The sequence below is a fragment of the Lissotriton vulgaris genome, chromosome 10 (assembly GCF_964263255.1).
Source record: "Lissotriton vulgaris chromosome 10, aLisVul1.2, whole genome shotgun sequence".
Classification (NCBI taxonomy): domain Eukaryota; kingdom Metazoa; phylum Chordata; class Amphibia; order Caudata; family Salamandridae; genus Lissotriton; species Lissotriton vulgaris.
In genome coordinates, this window is record NC_141698.1 from 753,616,160 (window position 1) to 753,639,748 (window position 23,589).

The 23,589-nt window shown below is 39.3% G+C and overlaps 1 protein-coding gene across 1 annotated transcript in view; it reads right to left on the reverse strand.

Moving 5' to 3' along the window:
- MYO3A (myosin IIIA) overlaps nt 1–23,589 on the reverse strand; it is a 1,386,887-nt gene that overhangs the window by 899,598 nt on the left and 463,700 nt on the right. The window contains exon 14 of the mRNA XM_086939966.1: nt 13,722–13,757. Coding sequence (XP_086796092.1) covers nt 13,722–13,757 — 36 coding nt within the window. The remainder of the gene's footprint in view (nt 1–13,721; nt 13,758–23,589) is intronic.

A 23,589-nucleotide genomic window follows, 5' to 3' on the forward strand; every position in this document is an offset into this window, starting at 1 on the left:
AACAACAAGTGGGGACCAGAACATTTCCAGAGTCTCTCGGGTAACCCACGATCTCAAGGGGTCGATGATGGTATACCAACAAAAGGTGCCAACACAGGCAGCTTCTTGCCTGCTGTCATGTGGAAGAATTTGTCTGGCTACACTGCCGCTACTACTTTTGAAGGATGGTTTTATTTCACAATATGGGAGTCTCTACCCCTGTGCTTGTGAGGAAAGTGACTCGGTTCAAGAAGTGAACAGTTTCTTTAGTGTATAACTTGTGATCTCTTATTTATACGGATTGACTGTTAAATGTTGGTGTAGTGTTTCAAACTATCATTGTATGTGAGAGCTCTAGTGCTTCAATTTCACTGAAACATGGTCACATTTACTTACATTGCTGTGCAGAGAAGGTCCATTTGCAAGTGGTTATTTGGGAACGGTCATTATTTTTCATAAGGGAACTCGGATCACAATTGAGGTGGAGCAATGTGCACTACTGCTTGTATTGGAAGATACAGTGAGGAGTGAAGCCTCTTGCACCGCTTTCTGTGCTCGGAGGTCTTGCTTGGGATCTTGCACTCAGAGGAGTTTGGTCTTCAAGAGAGTGTGTGGGAATTTCATAAAATTGACATGCACTAAGATTTACAGTACTGAATGGGTGGCTCATCCTGTTCACCTTGTAGGCTGGAATATTTCTTGGGTTTTGGGAGTCAAATCTGTTGAAGTAGATTACATACCTGTAGAGATCTCTTCCTTTCAACATTAATTTGCTGGTGGGTGTGTTCAAGGGAGCATGAACTAAAAATAACTAGACTGCAAATGCCAGGTGTTCCTTCTATTAAATGGCAGAAGTAGAAGAACATTTTTGAAAGATATCCTATGGTGTGTGGGACATCTTCTGAAAGGAAGGCAGAACTACTGCTTCATTGTTTGGGCTCTGCAGAGCAGGAGATATTTGATCATTTTCCAGATGTTACGAATAATGATGCAATGAATCTAAATGAGTCAAAAATCTGCCTATGAAAATTGGATAAACATTATCTCCCAAAAGGGAGCATCATTTTTGAGCGATATCAATTTGGCTAAAAAAACAGAAAGAATGGGGAACTATACAAAGTTATGTTCTAGATTTGAGGAAATTAGATTCCTCTTGCAAGTTTAGTGGTTTATGGAAGAAAGAATTAGGGTTCAATTTATGTTGGGCTGCAATATTGAAAAAAATGCAAGAAGAGTTTTGGCAGAAGGATGATCCAAGTTTAGATGAGGTTTTATTAGTAGCTAAAAAGATTTAACGCTCAATTAAATGTGTTGAAATCATTAGAATGGAAGAAGCCACGGATAATGGAATTCATGAGGTCAGGTGCAATGCAAAGAAACAAGAAAAAGGAAAGTCTTCCAGGGCTAGGGGAAAAAAAGGGATTTTCAGTGAAAATGTTTTAGGTGCAGTAAAATTAGACAAATGACATATGATGAAATGTGTCCAGCTCTCAAAGCAGCACGTAGTTTCTGTAAGAGAAAGGATAATTTGCTAGTATGTGCCAAACAAAAAAATCTAAGGAAAAGATGTGTGAGGTGGAAAGTGACGTTGGGGAGAGCGATAAAGACACTGTCTCAGTGCGGACAGATTGTCTTAAAGGTCAGTTGTAATGGACGGACTCATCTTGTGGATGACATATGGGTGGATGGTGAGAGGATACAAGTATTATTTTATTCTGGGGTGAAATTCACCATAGTTTTTTGAAAATTTTACAAGGACAAGCTTGAAAGCAAAGCTACATTTTTGAAGCCAGACATTTGATCTTTTGCATTTGGGGGTGAACACATCAAACTACTTGGATACTTTATAGGTTTGATAGAATATGAACAGAGGTATACTAATGCAAAACATTATGTGTGAAAGAAAGGAGACAGTATTCTGAGCTGATTCTATCAAAGGGATTTGGGGTTGATGCTGGATCTCAACAGTAGCCCTCTTATTTTAGTGAAAGAGAAACCCACTGGACTCACCTTGAATGACAAGTGATGTAAACAGAGGTCGACGGGATGTGATCTATGGGGACTCACATGTCCCATGCTTTTTTCATTTGACAAAAGCAGTTCCCATACTTTTCGTTAAAAAATAACCATCCCTGAACAGTTATTGTGGCCTTTGAAGTGCCTCTTTGTTAAAGTGAAGTGAGGGCGGGATTGAGGTGGGGAGGAGTTTTCTTGGGTTGTGAAGCTCAGGGAGGGATACAGAGCTATGGACAAAACAGTCATTCTCACCAGAGAGTCTGCTACCTGAAAGCATGTACATGTGTGCAATAAGTTAATCACCAAATGTAAAGGCTGCTTGAAAGCCAGTTTAGGCTTTAATTGATGGAATCACCTGAGGCTACATGGGGACAATGAGTTATTCGTTTTGATACTTAATGTCACAGTGATATAGGATGAGTTCTAGAAAGTGTACTTTATTAGACAAATGTGTGCACTAGGTATTATTTACCTTTTACTGAAATATATAATTTTAAAGCACTAACTTTATCTTAAAATATCAAATCATTTTGCAGCAGTCTAACTTGTACTGTGTATAATATTTTTTTTTAATAATGACTTGCATACGCACAGTGCTTTCTGCTCCAGGCTGGGACCTTGTAGCACTATAAAAACACAAGCCACTATTACTCACATCTGCAGTGGTCACATTACCCAAATGAAATTTCCTAACATAAACAATGGATTTCTATCTGACTACCTTAATCTGCGTTTATTTTTCGTTTAAAGTTTCACCATTATTTTACACGCAATTACCTGAAAGTGAAGTACAAAATATTTTGCAAGTGTCTTGTTTTTCCACTTTCAGTTAACTGCATCTAAAATAAACCAGAAACATTAAATGATAAATAATTGCAAGTTGAGCTTATTAGAGCAAATTTACCATCATGAGAATATATGGGTTGTTTAACCATTTGAAGGACTGCATGTAAATTAAGACAGCCTGGAAACGTGCCTAGTTTCATTTACAAGTACTTGTTGAGACATCTGTGCCCCCCTGGGAAAGCACCACAGCCCCCCGGGGGGTTGGGGGCGCGGGGGGGGGGGGGGGGCAGCGCTCCACAGTTTGAAGTCCTCTGATCTAAGGAAGCTCAATAAAAATGTGATGGTGGACGGATATCCATTGCCTAACATTTCTGATATGTTAATGTTCCGGGGCGGGGTGGCAAACCTACTCTACCATTTGCATTACGTCAGCATACCATCAGATTAGCATTGATGACTGCTTTCATAACTCCACCTGGCATTTGGAACATGTAGTTGTGCCAGGCTGCCATTTGGTTTGACATCTGTGGCATCTGCATTTCAGAGAGCTTTGGAAAAGGTTTTAAAAGGTCTTGATGCACAAATTTATCAAGACTACATTTTGGTGTTTGGGAGAGATGTAGTTGAGCATGCTGTAAGAGAGAAGCAGGATCTCCAGGGAGTGCATTAATTTAATCTTACCAATTGAGTCCAGAAATGTAAATTTCGCGGGAATTTCTTTAAAAAAATATATATATATTTCCCAACAAAAACAGATGTACTGAAAGCAAAGCACAGGTTTGAATCCACATAGCATTACATTCTTGTTCAAAACATATCATAAGATACAAATAATCACAAGAAAGGAAAAAGAAAGCAGGCCATATAGTCAAATACCTAAAATTACGTTGTAATAAAGTTATTGCCTCTCCTATGTCACTCCTGAGTTACTCCATTGACCCAGTCTTGTAATGGATTCCAAATCTTCAAACCTAATTCTCTACCTTTTTTGTGCATAAAATGCCCTTTCAAGGTTAAATATATAAACCAGTCGTGATTTCCATTTGAGAAAAGTTGGAGGGGAAGGATCAAGCCATGCTGAGGCCACACATAGTCTAAGCACAGACATAACTATAAATAGGAACTCACTGTTGTGACTATCTTGTGTCGTTACCCCGAGTAACATTAGCTGAGGAGAAAGTTTCTTCTTTCAATACAATTTGCAAGAATGCGAACATTTCTTTCCTTAATAAGTCCAAAATGGGACATGTTGCAAAAATGAGTTACATCTGCATTGTAAACCTTGCATCTAAAGCAGTGCGTTCCCTCTATTCCCCCACATTTGACAATTTTTGCGGGCGTTATATACAAGTCAAACAAAATCTTAAAATGCTGTGCCCACAAATTGGCAGTGCATAGTACCCGATTGCCCAATTCTATAGGTTTTATAAAGCATGAATCTGCTACATCCACCCTAACTTGCCATTGTAATGCATGTTTTTCTAGATCATCTGTTGCATCTTCCAGCAAAAGGCGCGGTGCGTCAATTGGGGCGTGGGGGCATAGTACCCCCCCGCCCGCAGCTCCCTCGGCGTCTTTGAACTTAAGTAAACTGAATCAGTTTACTTAAGTTCAAAGACGCCGAGGGAGAACTGACAATCATGTCAGTCAGCATGACGTCGGACCTCCCACCTCTTCAGAGACTGAAGGGAGTGAGCGGTCTGGCGTCATGTTGACTGACATGATTGTCACCAGGGGCATCAGGCAGCAACACAAGTGCACATAAGTGGGGACGAAGGGCAAATTTTCGTACCGTGCCCACTCATGCGCACTTGTGTTTTCCCTTTTTTGCGCATGCCCATTGGGAGCCCCTCGGCCTCCTAATGGGCGTGCTGCGGGCGAAGATTAGCCAAGCCCTAAGCCACACCTGGCGCTGCTGGCAGCGCCAGGATTGGCTGAGAGGGGCTGCCAGTCCACTCCAGGGCCGTTCGTGAAGGCGCCAAGGGGGGAAGAAGAGGTGGCGCAAACCGGCTGAGGTAAGTTTTCCTCTTATATTTATATTATATTTAATTCCCTGTCACCCCCCAGCGCTAACCCCACCCCCCCTGCGGTCAGAGAGTCGATGCAGGTAGGGGGGAGTTCGTGAGGTCACGGGGCGGGTGTGGGCCAGGCATCCCGCCTCATGCGTGCAGAACCAGTTTGCCAGCTCCCTTGGAAAAGGTAAAGCACCAACACTTCCTGGAGGTGCTCATTCGCTCGCAGAGCTCCCTGTGGGCACCTCCAGGTGGGACTAATAAAGGACCCAGTTACTGGCAGGTGGAGGAGAGCGCCAGGTCGGAAGAGAGAGGACAGCGGGAAGGAAGGAGACGAGAGAGAGGTTGGTACATTGACAACTGTGTTTAATTCTGACTATTAAAGATAACGGGGGTGGGGTTGTTGCGGCGCGAGCAGGTCTTTTTCTGTCACCTCAGTCCAGGCTGACAAAAGGCTTTTTCAGAACAGAATCCAGGGCGAGTCCAGCAAATGCACCAGAGTCCTGTGGCACAGGACCCCTCCTACTGGAAGTACTAAAATCACGTCTCATTACATTACATCTCACCAGGAATACCAGCACTGCAGCTCTCCAAGGTCCGCCGGTGCACCTCAACCGGAGTTACAGCTCCCACCGTTATTCTAACCCTAGCCCATAACAGATCTACTTCCGGAGCCTGAAGGCGCTCTCAGCAGGAAAGGCCGAGTGCACCAGGATGTCAACACATGGTTTTCAATTCACATATTTGAACCTTGTATTGCAATTCTTGAATAGCCTGTTTCATTCTCAAGATATTTGCTTGACGATCCCTTCTGCTCGAGGGCGGAGAAACGCACGCTGCAGTTTTCAGTTTCACAAACTAATTTCAATAACACATTGATAATAGAATGCTGCTGTGTAGCAATATAGTATGTAACAATTGTATTGTGTTTTTATCTTGATGACTGTTTTATTCTTTGTATTATTCCAAATAAAGGTTATTTGAACTAGCAGATAGACTTCATCTTTAACTACGAGAAACAGGAAACCAAAGGCCAGAAAACCGGATGCGTGAAGCGTAACGAACAGATCAACTGAAATACCTCACAAAATCACATTAAACACATGGACGTTTAGAAAGCCTTCCTTTTAACCACTTGAGAATTTGTACTTTTTTAAAATATGTGTTTTATGTTACAAAATTGTAAAGGTTTTAATTAACTATATACAATAACATTTTTTACTGTGACTTCACCTTTATGTAAATTTTGAGAACGTCAAGTCCGATTTGCAGTGTCGATGTCTCAGTGCTGTGTTTTAAGCAGAAGTAGCACATGGCTTTGATTAGTTATTGGTCTTGGAAAAACCTTTCAGCATTTTTTTGCTATGGCAATGAAGACTTTATTCTGGAAGGGTAGGTTGGTAATAGGCCTGAGAATCTGTAAATCAACCATTTGGAAGGTTTTTTTTTAAGTAATTGTGTGACTTGAGCCAGCTTGAGAGAGGAAGGAACTATGCCTTCGTTCAGACAAGTGTTTACTACTTTGAGGAGAAGGCTAGAGATGATATCCATACATATTTGGACAAGTGCAGAAATCGTTTAACGGAGTTGATTGTGGTGTAAGAGAATCTGTGTCCCGTACTCTGCTGTCTGCTAACCATCTACCATTAATTTAGGCTTATTGTCAGTCAGTTTCCAAATATTTTTTTTCTTTACAAGTGCAGTCTAACTTTATATGTTTTACTTATTTCTATTGAGTAGAGGTGTTCGTTTTCCTCGTTGCATTACTGTCCGCACTTCATCTCAGTAAATGGAATGTTTACTTGTATGTATGCTTCGTTAACTCGCTGCAGGGGGCTGACTCTGGGCCTTTCTTGTGTATTCATTTTGTTCAATATTTTTCTTCTGAGTTGTTGTGTTGACATAAGATCTGGCACTACTAAAGCTGCCATCTGCAGAGGGGCAGGCACAGTCCAAAGTAAACCTCAGAACCCCAGGTTTTGCTGCCCTTTGTTGCAAGCGTCTCCACTGGCGCCATTGCGACTCAACGCGACCCCCATGTTGGCAAAAGCTTTCCTTTCAGTGTGGCTTACAGTACCGTGATAACTTTACGCCTCAACACTTTCAAATGTCACCAGCCGCCCCTGTCCAGCAATAAGCTATAGAGAGAAGAAATTGAGAGTTTGGATGCATGACATAAGGCTTCCAACAATAATACTACTGAAAATCCTGTTGCACCCCCAGCTTTTTTTGAGAAGAAAATCTCATATTTGTAAAAACTTTAAAAAATCGTGGCAATCAATATTGAATTTAATCCTAAATTCTTCGAAAGAGGCAATGTGATGACCTGTTAAGAGATCACCTATCCTATGTACCCCTGCTTTCTCCCATCTCTGCAAAAGCCCATCTGATAACGCATCCAGTATCTGTGCATTTTCGATCAATGGCGTGTACCTATTGTACCTGCCAACCCCTAATTTTCTCCTAATCCTAGACCAGTTTCGAAATGCCGCTATCAAAGTCTTAAAACAAGCTTTCTTATAATAGCTAGGTTCATATATTTTTAAAAGACAACAATTGGCGCGTGAACCAATTAGGTACTCAAAGATTGATTGTACATAGTTAGAATCAGTTACTTCCTCCCTGTTAATACCAACCAGAGGCCAGTAATATTCTAAAGAAGCTGATAAATATTAGAGTTTAAAATTAGGTAATCCCAAACCCCCCCTTGCCCTTGGAAGGAATAGGAAAGCATTTGATCTTCGTTTCCGCTTGTACGACCATATATACCTGGAAACCTCCTTCTCAATCTGTTTAAACCAATCATTAGTAATTTCAAGCAGACTTGTGCGAAAAATGTATAATAATTTCGGCAGAATAGTCATTTTAATCAAGTTACATCTGCCAATGATTGAGAGTTTTAAATTGTCCCATCGAAACATATCATTTTTGATTTTACCAATTATAGGGGTGAGATTCATATCAATGATATCGCCGACCTTAGCTTTTATACGTATACCTAAATATGTGGCCTCATCAACCAGCCTTCTATCGGCAACAGTAGTGTATCTGTTTGCTAAGATCTGGGTCTCGGCTCTGTTCAGCCAATAGCCTGAAAGTAAGCCAAAGTGATAAGCAAGTAATTCAGCTTCGGCCATTGCTTTATCGGGTTCAGATGTGATTATTGCTACATCGTTGGCGTATGCCATAATTTTTACCTCCCAGCCATGCAGCATAATAGGAGCGATATTGGGAGAAGACTCAAGACAATGCAGAAAAGGATCTAGATATAATGCGAACAGCAGGGGAGAAGAGGGACAGCCTCGCAGGAATTCTATTGACTATCTATGGTATACTGTCACAGGAGGAGGTATTGTTCCCAAAGAAAATTTGGTCAGTTTGATACAGAATTTTAGGTCCCATCAAATAAGGAAGAATGAATGCAGCTTTTAGGAATGGTAGAATACTACAACAAGTTTGTGAAAGGCTGGCCGAGACTCGTACGAGTATGAGGAACTAACTGAGGAGGCGTGTAGAATTTGTGTGGGATGATGTCTGTGAAGCTGAATTCAAAGAGATATAAAAAAGGTTAAGTTCAGCTCCCACATTAAAAAAATGTTGATCCTACAGAGAAGCCAGTTCTTACTACTGATAGCAGCAGGAATTGTGAAAACTATTTCGTTCATGTTGCATGCTTTGAAAGGTGCTGAGCTGCGGTACTCTGTGATAGAAAAGCAGGTTTTGGCAGTATACTGGGCTGTAACGAAAAATAGGAAATTCTTGTGGGGAAGCACGTTTGAGATCAGAACAGATCATAAGCCGCTGTGCAAAAATATTAGGAAGAAGGGCATAGATGTGGTTTCTAGTAGAATTTTCAAGTTGGTTGTGAATGTACAGGAATATGATCTTGTTGTGAAATACATTTCAGGGGTGGAGAACAGGGTGGCAGATTCATTCTCTTAACTTGTATCTCCAGATTGAGGAAATCAAAAGGAAAGCTTGGATAGTGATGATGACCTTGAAAATGAAATTGTTTATCAAATTGATACCACATAATTTCAGATGAGAGATGGCGTAAAGAACTCAAAGTATTGTCTGAGGTGTTGATGTTGTTAAATACTGGTTTGAGTTTGAAGAATAAAGGAACTGAGGAGAGCAGAAACATTTGAGATGTCAAGGATCAGCTGTCAGAGAAACATTGTCTTATGTTCAGAGGTACAAGGTTTGTAGTCTCAAGTGTCCTTAGTGAAGAACTAATTTCTTTAGCACATTGTAGACATCAGGGAATGTCCAAAACTAAATAGAGACTCACATTTACTTACTGGTGACCAGGGATGGACCGTCAAGTGGAGAGAATGATAAGAGAGTGTATGCAGTGTGCGGTAAGTGAAAAAGCCATGAAGCCTAAAGTGCAACCTCTGGTTATCAGGGATAGTCCAACTGGTCCTTAGGAAGAAGTTGCCTTATATATATTAGGCCACATACATGGGGAAGGTTGTGAGATATGATGGTTTTGACTGATATGTCATCAAAGTGGCCAGAGATATTCTTTCCTAAGGGATTGAAACAAAAAACATAGTGGTATTTCTGAGAGAGGTGTTTGGGAGAAAAATTATACCACATGTAATACTCACTGATACTGGGGTAAAGTAAGTATCCAATGAAATGGAAACGTTTTTGATTGACAACAGCATACAATATAAGAAGTACACATTATATCACCCTGAAACCAATGGTTTGTTGGCTCATTTTAAAAGAGTGTGAAAAGTAACCATACTCATGACTAAAAGCAATGGGCTCAACTGGAGAAAGGAGGTTTGTAAAAGGGTTGTTTTGGAATGACTCAACTTGAATTGTTTAAAGGTAGTTGCTCAATACATTAGCAACTCTGACATGGGCCAATGGTTTAGAAACAAGATGAAAGAAAACTGATTTAGGTGATGACTGGAGAATAAAAGAGGTGAGAAGATTCATGTTAAGGAAGATGAATTTTGATTAAAGAAAGTCTGTCAAGAAGACAGTTGGCAGATTTGGTGACTGGGTGCTGAAAACAAAACAATCAGTAAGGAAGGGAATGCTAAGCTGTCTAAGGCAAATTAAGTTCTTCACAAATGCGGCTAAGATGGAAGACTTTCATAATGGATCTTATTAGGGTTGTACTTTTCAAAGGGGAAATGGTTAGAGATGGATCAGCGAACCAAGGAGTTCTTAGAGGAAGGATAATGTTTCAGTGAGGAGCTCTCATTGAGAGGGGAAATGTCCGGTTCATTTGAAGGATTATGAAATATCAATGAGGTAGATAAAAATGTGTGCATTTACTCTCATGTTGAGTTTGATGTTACTTTAATCCTTAAATACATTAGAGTGAAGGGTTTTATTCTCTCTTATTATTTTATGCTTTGTTTTGTACAATGTAGAGTTATATCTTTATTTTCTTAGGATATGTTTTATTTATATTGTTGTATAAAGGGAGATGTGTAATATGTGGGAACATTTATATGTAAATAACTTGGATGGTTGAGTTATGGAATGTATGTAGGTCTTTGTTTAATGTGGGTATATGAGGGGGAAAAAGTTGGACAGCAGAGAGAGCGGTTGGATAGGACCTTCCTGGAAAGAATTAACATCTATTCTCTGTATCAATGTTTCCTTAGTATCTCTGGTACCTATAATTTCTCCATCACTTTAGTGCCGTTGTATAGTGGTTGCCATTCTTTTCAGAATAGTGCAGTGACCTTCAAGAAAAGTTGTGGGGAATTGTATTTTGTTACCATTAGGGTTGTTTTCTTTTTGTGGAATTAGAGTGTGTTGTAATGAGTTTTATCAAACTGTCATTGTTTTGTAGACACAGTTTAGCATACAGCCCTGTTCTCTAAACCATGCAGATGCTTCCAGACAGTGTTTGCTGGTGGGACCACAAACACATTATTGGGGGACCTTCACTTATTTTTCTGCATTAGATATTTGCAGAGTGCAAAAGGGGGAAAAGCACACAAATGAGAAAGATGGAGGAAGAAAAGAATGGTAAAACTATCAAAATGGGAGAATGCAGTGGCCTGCAAGAGATAGAATAAGGGGGCAGGAAGTGTCTGGCAATGGATGAGAGAGACATCAGGAGAATTCTAGCTAGAACATCCTTGGTATTTGCACCATCTGCAGGTTTCTGAACAGAGCTTGGGGCATCTGCACTCTTTCAATCACAAATAAAGCACTGCTTCCAAAGCTTTTTATTGAAAAACCTTATTTTCACTGCAGTGTTGTCTGGTCCATAGTATATCCACTTTGGGTATATTACTTAATTGAATGTTTTAGGTGACTGCTCTGTTATTTAATATAGCCTTATTGTGGGTATCTTTTCCAAATAGCTTAGTATCTAGATATTTGCGTTAGCGCAAATGACTAGTTCCACACATTCATCTAGTTTCTTGAAGATTTGGTGCGTAAGTTTCATATTGCTGATGTTCGCCTCATTAGAGTTATGGACCTTCCCGTACTATCAACAATGGTAATAAAGAGCATTTTATACTCTTTGCATCTGGTATTTGGATAAAACACTAAAGAAAAATATTGTGTGAATAAAATATCATGTCAAGAAAATCGAGGACAAAGATTTCATGAAGGTAAGTTTCAATGGACAAGCAAAGTTTTACTATACTTAACTCCACATATATGTACTGTGACAATAATTATATCGTCATGGTATGCAGATGTGGAGTTAAGAATAGTAAATCCATACTTACCTCATTGCACTTACATGATAGCTTAGTCCTTGATATGTTTGGCACAATACTCTGTTGTGATAATTGTTTTCTCGATATTCTATCAGACATCCAAAGGGTATTACTTTTTAATCACATTTTGTTTGTAGAATACTGTAAGAATGCCATCAGAGTAATTTATGTCCATGGGCATGTTACTTTTCTGTACCCTTATTCTGACCAGGGCCTGAGGATGTTGGAGTTGCTTTGCTTCATGTCTTTCTTTGTAAATGTTAATGGTCAGACCATAAAGAGTTAAAGGGTTCCCAAACTTGGTCATGGGTCTAACAAACCATGGCATAATATTTATTTATTTATTATAAAAAGACCATTTAGGCCTTATTCCTATCACTCACACTTGACCCTGGAAGTCAGAGTTTGCTCCTCATGATTTTATTCTGGATGTGGGGGCAGATCACCATATCCTTTGGTTTCACTGGCACATATTTAGGTCTGCTAACCAGAATAGCGAACAGAAGAAAAAAGTCTATCGTCCAATCACTTTTGTCTATTTTTTAATTTGGGCCTTCAAACTGTCCTCAAAACTGAGTTTAATGGCAGTTCATGGATTCAACATGAAAATATACACAGTCATTAACATTTTGACGCCACCTGGTACCGTTTTTGTAATGCAAATAATAAAAAAAACTACTGAATGGATTTACACCAAAACATGAACACAACTTTTTCTTAGTAAAGTTCTAATTCCATCTTTGGTTTAGTATAAATAGATTCTGCAGGGTTTTCTGTACTGGTTAGCAAAATGTAGTATGGGGGCTGAAAATGAAAACGCTTTTTGGGACCCCCAATGCTTAACTTTTTTCCCCTTCACTGAGCTAGACGAAAATTGGCGTCCCATACTTTAGCTGCACACACTTTGCAAAGGTCAGATGTTGTATATATTCGTCCATGGCAACCAGACTTAGAAGCAAATTAAAACAAGCCATTTCAATTGAAAGTATGGCAGAACAACAACTACAGTGTGATGGTCACTCTGCATTTCCTTCAGCAAAGGAACGTATTGAGCATGCCGGGAGGAATGATTTAAGATGTGAATTGTGCAGGCAGGTGAAGATCTTAAAACATGGTAGCTTTCAACCAGGGGAGTGAAGACCAAGGTCTCCCCTGACTTAGAGAGCTTTTGGGCCACCTGTGAGACCCTAAATAGAATTCTTATTGCCCTACAAGCACTGCTCCTACAGAGTCAGGAATGATCAAATACGTATATCTATTTAGTGATACTCTGTGATGATATTCTGGTTGCAAGGATCGCCTATTACCTAGCTTTGTAGGTTGATACAGCTTTGTTTCTCGTATGCTTGACTAATCCTACTTGACTGGATAACCACATTCAGTTATTCAGCATTGCAGAGTGCAGGAAAGGCATCAATTACATGATTTTTCTAGTAGATGCAAACTTTATTATTTTTGTGAAAACAAATATGAGGCATAATTTAACTATTTGATTTTTGACTGAAAGTCCTTGGTATTATGGCTGAGTGAATGAATTATCACTGCTGACTAATAGTAGCAACTCATGATCACAGCATTACAAAAAAAAACACAAGTGCAGTAGTACTTTTTTGTTTTGGACACCCCTTCATTAACCAAACTCATTGTTGAACAGCATGAATGAGGCATCTGAGACATTGTGAGAAATCAGACTTTGTGAGCAACTGAACAACACTTAAAATGTATCCTATACCATTACTTCCAATTTCACCAAATCTATGAAAGGTGACCTATATACGGTGTTCTTAATTATGGTCTGCCGCTAGTAGCAACTTAAATATTGGATAATGTATTTAATTGAATGTTCTGGTGTGGAACTTACATGCATTCACCCAAATGCATTCTTGTTCGCATAGCTGTCCTCCCTATGGACGGTTGACATAAGGGCAAATGTATAATGATTTTTATGAAGGTTAATTTTTGTACCATAAATCAGTAATCCAGAATTATATATTATTAACTGTAAAGTCTGTAAAGGTGTAAGATATCTTCAATGTTGTTAATTTACAATGTATATGTAAAGCAAAACAACTTGTCCTAAACTAAATCTGCACTCCTTAAATTGAGAAATACATCATAGATTTCAACATTTCATGCAACTCCACTTTTACAGGCTTTAGACTAAAGTCACATTATCCTGAAATTTGATGCTTCCCATAAATCCAAAATTGACCCTTACCTGAAGACAATAGTCTTCGCTTTTATCTTGAGCATTCTAGGAAAACAGAGGACAGTGAGGTTAGTAAAATCAATGTTTTGAAACGAGGGTAAAGGACTCCCTAATAAGCCAACATTGAATTTGACCAATAGACAATGGATGGACATCTACACAATCCACGTATTGCTAAATAATACAATAATTGGTTGATTAAAGCATGCTGGTAGCTGCTATAATTTAATATTAGTTATCCAATTCCCCACATCTAGGCAACTAACAGTCAGTAGTTTCTTCTGCATGGCACGTGGGGGTGCATACTGAGCCAGGGGCCTGAAGAAGGTGAAAAAAACAGTCACTTTTTCATACCAGGAAAAAAAGATGTTTTTCAAGTTTCAGTGCCTCTCCATGTGACAATAAAGAATGACATGACTACATTCATCCAAAAACCATATCAAATATTTGATGTGACTTTCCTTTATTAAACACGTTGCCTGGGCATTGCTCCCTAGTAACTGGTACTGATTGATTGAATATTTAAGTTTTTTGAAAGAATAAGTGGGCAGCATAATTCAGCAAGTGGAACAGAACAACCACTAAGACTATTTGAACTGGAATTAAAAGAGCAACGGTATAGCATGCCATAAGCGTTGGTGTGAAGAGAATGAAACAAAGTGTAACATTTATGAAGGTGCCCAAATAAACAATGGCGGCTGATGAACCTTTGGCCAGAGAACAAGTAAATGACGAAATTGTAAATAATGCCTGTAGGAAGTGAGAATACTCCCCTCGAATCCCAACAGGGTGGAGGGATACTAATTGTACCTTTACAGCACAACATTCCAATGCAATTGGATAAATCATTGGTGATTTTGCATATGGTTGTGTAATATACAAATACTTTATTTTCTTAACATTTTGAAAAAAAATCGAACCAAACAAAGCATTTTACAGGACAATTTCATTAAGAAATTTTGCTGAAATGTCATATATTTTACAGGTAATTCAAATAACCGGGGTCGACCCTCTTTGCAAAAGCATAAAGCTCACTCTGTCTTTTTCCTTTCACGCTCCCTTCCAGTGGATTATCATTTACATAATATGAAGGGCAATAAATACATTTGGGAAAGGAAGGATGAGAAAGTAAAAAGTTACACAGACAATCTATCCCTCGAATTAGGCAGATCTTAAATGCTCAACAAAGCTGGGCCACGACGATATTAGTGTGGCAGTTACATATTGATAATACATCCATACAAAATCCCTCTTTAACTTTGAAAGTTTTTTTTTTTTGCTTCACTTGGTGTGCCTTTTAGAAATGTCTACTCCACCATGTAATTCACCTGGCGACCACACATTAAAAACACAGGTGTGAAGAAAGTCCTCCACCACCTCCCAACAGTCGCAGCGGGGTAGGCGTCACCCTAAAATACTAAAGAGTTACAGGACTGATTCAGGAGGTGCTCAGGTAAATGAAACTCATCATCGAATCTTCATTTATGCCTTTTCCCCTATTCTTTGTTGTTCCTTGCTGTACTCTGAGTGCGATGAGAAACGTTTAATTCTCCCAGTAATCCACCTGGCAGCCGAGGCAATAAAGCTTTTGGGAGAAATGAGCACAAATTTAGAAAAAAACACTTACTCACCTTTCTAGAATTGCATTTAAGATGCTTTATTTGTCTTAGAAATTCTTATGTAGGAAATGGTTCATAGAAAAATAAATGCATAATGTTTAGAACATAGAAATAAACTATGAAAATGTGTTAACTAAATACATGTGATTTAATGTGTCAGGGATTGTTATATTTTTTTTACACCAAGCCACCATTTTTTTAACATGTACATTAACAAGGCCAAAACGTCTTCTCACTCGACTCTTGTTCAGAGTTACATGAATGAGAGATATAGAAAAACCATTTAGCATTAGTGACATATTTTAGGAATGAGCTGACTGTAACATTGTGTTTATCCAGCTCCTCACCCCATGTGAGATCATGTGTTAGAATACAATAAGCTTATGAAGCCATTTTTGTTAAATGATGACTAGGAGACTTTATGAATGATGTTTCCGAAAAGTATTGATAGATGCTTTCATATTACTGACTAGTTATTGTTCATGCATGAAGCTCATAAAGCATCCTTTAGTTTAGGTAAGAGGGTTCTCATGAAAACCTTCCTTCATGTAAAAAGTATTCAAAAATTGTATTGCGTAATAGCAATGAGGTTACAGACTGTGGGAATCGGATGAATCGGCATCATATGATATGACCGATCATGTCATCTCATGAACTATTCCTATTGGATATCAACATAGGACGCCCACTGAAATGTTACGAAAGTATGAATCTATATTAGCGAGTGTTCCCAAGTAGTTAGCTGGCAAATTTTTCTCACACACTACTCACTCCACTTCTACCTATACTCTGGTGTTTTTACCACTGGATGTATTTGTCCTGGGACCCTCCTTTATGGAGAGTTGATTTTCTGAAACTCTTCTTTTCAGGTGAAAACATTTTGAATTTTGGTGATCAGTGCTACTGCAAGGATCACACTTTTATTTTCAGTTGCTACTGCAGCAGTAAGGAACTTGTCTGAGTTTCCAGAACTACTCCTTATGAGAAGTACATTTTCTTATTTGCTCCTCTTAAGAAGAACTCTTCATGGATTCTATTTAGAATAGGTCCTTATAGTTACCTTACGGGGTTTCTTTATGGAACACTGTGAATTTCACTAATGCTGACTTCTATCAAATGTATTTTATATTTCTGCAAACCTACTAATCAATATAAAGAGATAAAGATATTTGAACCTTATGATGAATAAAAGTTTGAAACTTTTACCAACCCGTCATCATTGACTGTTTGCAAATTCCGTTTGTCATTGATGTTTGAATTGTTTTGCGAAAGCCCCAGTTCACCTACAGTGGAAAAGGTTCATAGACCTCTCCGGGGCCGCAAGGATTCTCTACGGTGAGATTTGTAAGTGGGTGTATATTAAGACTGAACTATTGTGATAGGACCTTGGGCTCCCGCAGTTTCTGGTAGCAGAATTGATGGTTTTACACCCAGAATAGAGCTTAAAATTAGTACCCACCAATATTTCCGCAATCCTGATTGCAGTGCCCAAATCTGGATGGAGTGACAAGCAGTTACGGTCTTGACAGTTGCAGTTTGGAGTTGTGATTATCAATAGGGAGACCGATGTTGGGGTTGTGAGGGTAGAGTGAATGTGTTTTTTTTGTAAATACGTTGATTTTTAAAAGAAGAAGTTGTTGAAGAGACTACATTGATTTCACGCTCCAAGAAGCCAAAATTTCCCAGCATATTAATCTTGTTTGGCAAATAGATTAGTAGATGTGTAATGTGAGGTACCATCACTTTCATCTTTAACTATAGGGACAAATGTTGGTAATTGATTAACTTTGTTATGCTGGTGAAACCGTATTGCACACTAGGGTGACGCTGCATTAGTTGGTGTGGTTTTTCTGTGGTGGAAAAGTCACTTGGGAGTGTAGATTTCTCTTAAGTGACTGTAAAACTGAAATTTTACCTTAGTGAAAAGAGTTGAGCAAACAAGATTGTTCAGATAAAGTTTTAGAATAGTGAAAAAGAAAATAAATTGTAAAGGAAGATGAAAGCTGCGAAGAGTGAGAGGTTTACATCATAGTGTTTCGCACTGGGATTGGTTGGTTGGTTGGTGTGTTTCGCGAGGCTATTGGTTGGTTGATGGTCTGAGCCGTACTGCATATTAGATATTATTGGTTTGAGCAATGTTCACGGATTGGATGAAGGACTTACTGAAATGTAAGCTGTTATTTGATTGGCAATTGAAAATTCTGACGAATACAGAACAAATTCAAAACATGTGGGTTTAGAAATTAATGTATCAATTGGATTATTAAAAATGAAATGATTTAAGGATTTTAAGAAACTTGTGAAGGAGCATGTTAATATTCCTGTTCGGAAAGGTGAGGAATTGCCTCCTGAGGGTACTCCAGCTTACGTAATGACTACGGATTTTGGATTAAATACATGTTTATGGCTCAAACAATGGATGAGAATTACAGAAGATGAGGGTGCATTACGCGTTTCTAGGTTTAGAACTTTTAGCATCAGGTTTCTAGATCATTTGAGAGGAAAATTTATGAAATAAAGCCACCACCTCGACCCATGCAATATGAAGCCTTACAGATTCGGGAAAAGTTTGTAAAAGAGAAGGAGAGAGAAAAATATCAGAGGAGAGCAGGTAGAACAATGACGAATTAGCAAATACTCAATGAGACAAAGAACAGCGTAGGTGGAGGAAAGGAATTATTGAGGGAACCAGACTGTACAATATTTACATCAGGGATTAAGGAGAAGGATAAGGATGCAGGGAAGCGTGAACAGGAGAACTCAGATACTGATTTGGGAGATGGCCTATTAGAGGAAATGCTGTCATACCGACCACCTCCTGTAACCCATACAGATCCAGGAGAAATAAGTGTTAGTGCTAGTCAGACTGTGGCTACTGCTCCAGTAGTTTCCAGATCCTCCTTCTATTTTACGACCTTTACAGGTTTTACAAATTGCCTCAACCAAAATAAGACAACCAATAGCTGTGGCAATCGATTCTGATCCATTTGTATCATCAGTAATACCCACTGCACCAACTCAAATTGAGAGAAGCCCAGAGGCCACAACAACCCCAGCTGCTGATGTGCTGATGACTCAAAACAGTTAGAAAAAGAAGGAAACCAAGAGAAAGCTGAATGAAGTGAGGGAAGTGACAGAATATCCACTGAGGGAAGTAGTTGGATTTTCCTATGTTCATGTTCCATGGAAGAGAAATGATTTGACTGCATTTACAATTTTCCAAAGTAGAGACAAACCAGTGTAAGGGCACAAACAGGTGAAAAGGTTTATTAAGATTTCAAAGGTGTTGTTGAAAGACCTGGATAGATTCATTGACACTGTGGTTCTAGCAGACTTGTGGTCGGAATGGAAGATACAAGGACAGTGGCCAGGGCTGAGCCACAGAGAGAAAAGGGAATGGGTGCTGTGTCACCTGTGGTGATGGAAAAGTATGAGGCAGTCATACATTTTCTGAAAGGGAAGATTCCTCCAAAGGATATTGATTGGCTGAAAAATATAAATATGACAAAAGGTTGTTGTAGGTCTTCAATCAGCATAGTGGATGTGAATAACCTGACGAGAAAAATATGGGGATTTTTGTGTCACAGTTTGTTCTTGGGTTGAAACCTAATATCAGTTCGCACATTACACAAAATGTCATCTGTTGGCAAACAGATCACTAGATGAGATTCTGCATTATGAGAAATGGTCCAGTGACAAATTGGATATGAAGCAGAAGAAAATAAAGGAGAAATTCATGTTGGCTCAAACAAAGCTAGCTCAGAAAGGCTTTCAAAATCTGCCGTTAGCTGGAAGTCAAGGTTTGATGCAGAGAGTTGTTGCTCCACAAGCTAGGTTTAAGGCGAATCCAAACGGCATGCAAATAACTCATATAAGAGGTAGAGGTGTTCCCACAGGTATGGGATCCAGAACGGATGTTGTTACCTTAAAGAAAGTTACTGTCTGTTACATCAAAACCAAATGATACCCGTTATACTTGGTCAATTAAGGAATCCCAGAATGAAAATGTACTAATTGCCGAAATTAAAGCCAAGCCCAGCCAAGGTCAAAATACAATGCCACAAGCTCAGAATTTGAGTCAGGATGTGTTAGCACAATTTCCTTTATTTGAATATGATGAGTTCAGCTTTGATAATTCACAATGATGGTGCCTGAGACAGGAAGAGGACTGTGTACTTTGCATAGTCCTAGAGGTAGACCAAAGAGCCCCATATGTAGGCGCTAATGTCTATGGTCATGATGTGTCATTTCTAATCGGCACAGGAACTACCCAATCAATAGTTAGAACAATGGAAATTCCAGACTTACCTCTCTCTGGAAGAACAATCCAAGTTGTTGGGGTTACAAATAAACACGTCAAATCCAATTTCAGAAGAAGTTCCAGTCAGAAGAGGGACATTTGAAGAGAAACACTAATTTGTGGTTTGTGAATCAAGCACAGTGATTTTGTTAGGAAGGGACTTGTGTAAGATACATTGCACAATCTACTGCCCACCAGATGATGTGGCTTTTCAGACTCATAAATAGGATGTTAATATTAAATTGATTAAGCAAAATGCAAACAGGAATGGTAACTTTGTTGACTGTTGCTGAATTATCAGAAATCTTAGAGCAACTGTAAATGTTGAAGTTTGGGATTTTGCAGGGAAGGATACTGGGATTGTTAAAGGTGTAGAACCAGATCCGGTCCAAATAAAGGCAGATGCAATTTTTCCGAGAACACCACCTTACCCATTGACAGCTAAGAAAATTGCTGGAACACAACCCGTAATTGAAGACAAGTTACAGAAAGAGATTTCAAAATAACTAATTAGCGCCTTGAGACCTTGCGGTGAACTGTGCGCTATACAAGAATGTATGACTATGACTTAATTGCCTATAATGGGTATCCAAAACCAAATGGAAAATATAGAATAGTGCTGGACCTGGAAAAAATGTATGACATTGTGGTGCCTTGTTGCCCCCATAGTGCCAAATACTGCTACTGTGCTTTTTCAAATCCCATCTACTGCAGAATGGTTTACAATCATTGATTTGTGACTGGCTTACTTCTCGGTGCCCCTGCATGAAGATAGCCACTTCTTATTTTCATTTGTGATCTGACAGAAAACAATAATGTGGTGTCATGTCCCTCAAGAGTATACAGAGTCCTTCTATTTTCAATCAGATTCTAAAGACAAATCTTGAGCCTCTGCACATGCTATTTGGTTCCGCTTTAATACAATATTTTGATAACGTCTGAGAAAGGAAAAGCTTGTAAAAATGACTCCATTGCTTTATTGAATCACCTGTCAGAAAATGGACACAAAGTGTCTCCAGGTAAACTGCAGTACTGTCAAAAAGAGCTTAATTATCCGGGACATATTATCATGAAAGGAGAAACAAAGGAGTCACCAGAGAGAGTGAAAGCCTTTTAGCAAATGAATCCACCAAGAACACAGAGAGCTTAGGATGTTTTTGAGAATGGTTAGCTAATGTCGACCATGGATACCAAATTTTTCACTAACAGTGAAAGCCCCTTCTGAGGCTGACACATCAAGATGTGTTTGATCCATTTCCTTTGGACAGTGAATGCACCAAAACCTTCCTAGAGTTGAAAAGTAAATTGTATTGCGCCCCAGTGCTAGGGATGCCAGCTGTACAAAAGAATGTACATCATTTTGCAGTGAGAGAGATGGGTGCACACTCTCAGTGTTAACACAAATTCATGGAGGAGCCCGAAGACCTGTGGCTTATTTTTCTGCTACCCTTGATCCTGCAGGGTCAGGACTTCCCGGCTGCTTGAAGGCAGTGACCGTGGTGAGTGTAAGTCTGGAAAAGAGCAGAAATATAATAACGGGATATCCTTTAGTGTTAATGGTACTGCATTCTGTTGAATTACTGCTCACCAGAACAAAAATACAGTATCTGATGCACAACAGACTTAGTAAACATGAGCAGAGTCTCTTTGTACTAGATAATGTCATAATCAGGCATTGTAATGTGTTAAATGTTTCAACTCTATGGCCTGCGATTGATTCAGATGACAGAAATGATGATTATGAAAAAGATTGCATAAGTGTCACTGAACTATGTATAAAACCACGACCGGACATCAAGGATGAACCTCTAATTGAGCCTGACTATGCCCTATTTGTTGATGGTTCATGCCTACGAAGTAATGAAGGCACACTGAGAGCAGCACATGCCATGTGCACTATAAACAATGTGATTGAAGCCTCCTGGCTACAATCTGTTTTCTCTGCACAAGTTGAGGAACTAATTGCCCTTACCAGCGCCTGCAGTTTAACTGCTCAATTAAGAGTCACCATCTTTACAGACAGTCAGTATAGTTTCGGTGGAGTCCTCGATTTTGGATAGATATGGATGCAACAAGGTTTTTTATCTTCCATAGGTACACCATAAGGAATAGGCAAAGTGTAAAGGATTTGCTTGAAGCATTGCAGTTGCCTAAAGAAATTGCTCTGGTGAAATTCCAGGACACCAAACAGGCAGTGGATACATTGCCATCAGCAATAGACACATTAAAACTGTAGCAAGGTATTGTGTCCTGTTAGCATGCACAATAAATGGAATTATGTCAGGAAATGATGGTTTCACTTTAAGATCTGATGAGGAAAGTGCTTTTGCAATGATGATGGAAATGACTGATACCTGGGTAGCATTAAAAAGAGCAAAAGAACAAATGACAGAAGCTGAACAGAATGGTTGGATCAGAGTAGGTTTAACAAGAAATGCGAATGACATTTGGATGTCAGAAGATGGGATACCAGTGTGACCAGACAGCTTGTAGTTTCCAGTGGCTAGTCACTACCACAGATTCACACATTTAGGGAGAGATGCGATGGTGAGGCTCTTTAGACAGAGTTGGTTTAATCCTAGATTTCAAGTGACTGCTTATGAGAATTGTAGGAGATGTGTTACATGCCAGCAACTGAATGTAGGGAAAAAGGCAACAGTCAGAAGCACACACCTAGGAAGATCAGGTGGTCCTTTCAACGGACTACAGACTACATTTATCAAAATGCCTGTTCAAATGAGCTCAGATATATCCTTATGATCATCTGTGTAAGATAGGTGGAATCCTACCAAACACACAGAAATTACAGTCTTATTGTAGCCAAACTGTTGTTATGAGAAATCATACCTAGGTTCGGAATGCTGGTCCTTCTTGAGTCAGACATAGCAACACACTTCAATAATGAAGAAATGAACATGCTATGTGCTGCATTACAGTTTGAACAGAAGCTTCACTACAGTTATAGACCAGAGGTGTCAGGTATTTTTGTACAAATGAATGGAACAATCAAGTCCAGGTTGGCAAAAGTCTGCACTAAACATCACTGAAATTGCCAGATGCATTATCATTGAGACTGATGAATGTTCAGTGCAATCCAGATAGGAAGACAGGATTATCCTCGCATGACATACTCATGGAAAGAGCTATGAGATTACCTACTGTTCCAACCAATGCCTTGTTGAATATAACTGATGATATGACTATGGACTACTGCAAGGCCATCGCGAATTTAGTTTGTTCTGTCTCTCGAAGCAAACACAAGGGGATGATGGCCAGACAGCTGAAACTTTTCAGACACTCACCCCAGCCACAGATCTGGGTTGAATCCACCATTGTTCTTTAGCTCACTTCGCCACCTCAGTTCAGACCCAGCTATATGCAAATCAGTCCTGACCCTGTGCCTCCAGGGAACAGTCCAGCCTGAACTGCCAAGCCAGGACTTCTCTGAACTGCTGAACTGGAAACAAGCACCCTGGGACCGGTTTCGGGGTAAGACCCCTCATCAGCTACGCTAGCTTGAATCCAGTCGCAAAGTGAGGAAGGGACCCACGTCTGGAGAGCTCAATAGGAAATATTGCTAGACCCCTACTGCACTAGCATATACAGAGGAGTCCCAAAGGACCGGCTATGAGCTGTACACAGCCATATATAGGCATTCTGTGAACTACAAAGTTCTTTGTTACAAACAAAAAAGTGAAGCATTTTTCACCAATCAAAAATCTTATTTAGAAAATATCTTTAACTCCTGAAACATATAAAACAATGAATAGATAAGGTGAAATAAATTGAAATCTCTTAATTGCTCATAAATGTTTTTAATCCCAGGGTGAAGTCATCTTTATATTAAGATTGAGTGTGGCTAGGGAAGAATACACAATATTTATTAAAAGAGGTTGAAGTCACCATTGAAATGGGCAAGTGGACAGTGGATCAACAGGTCAAAATAATTAACTCTACC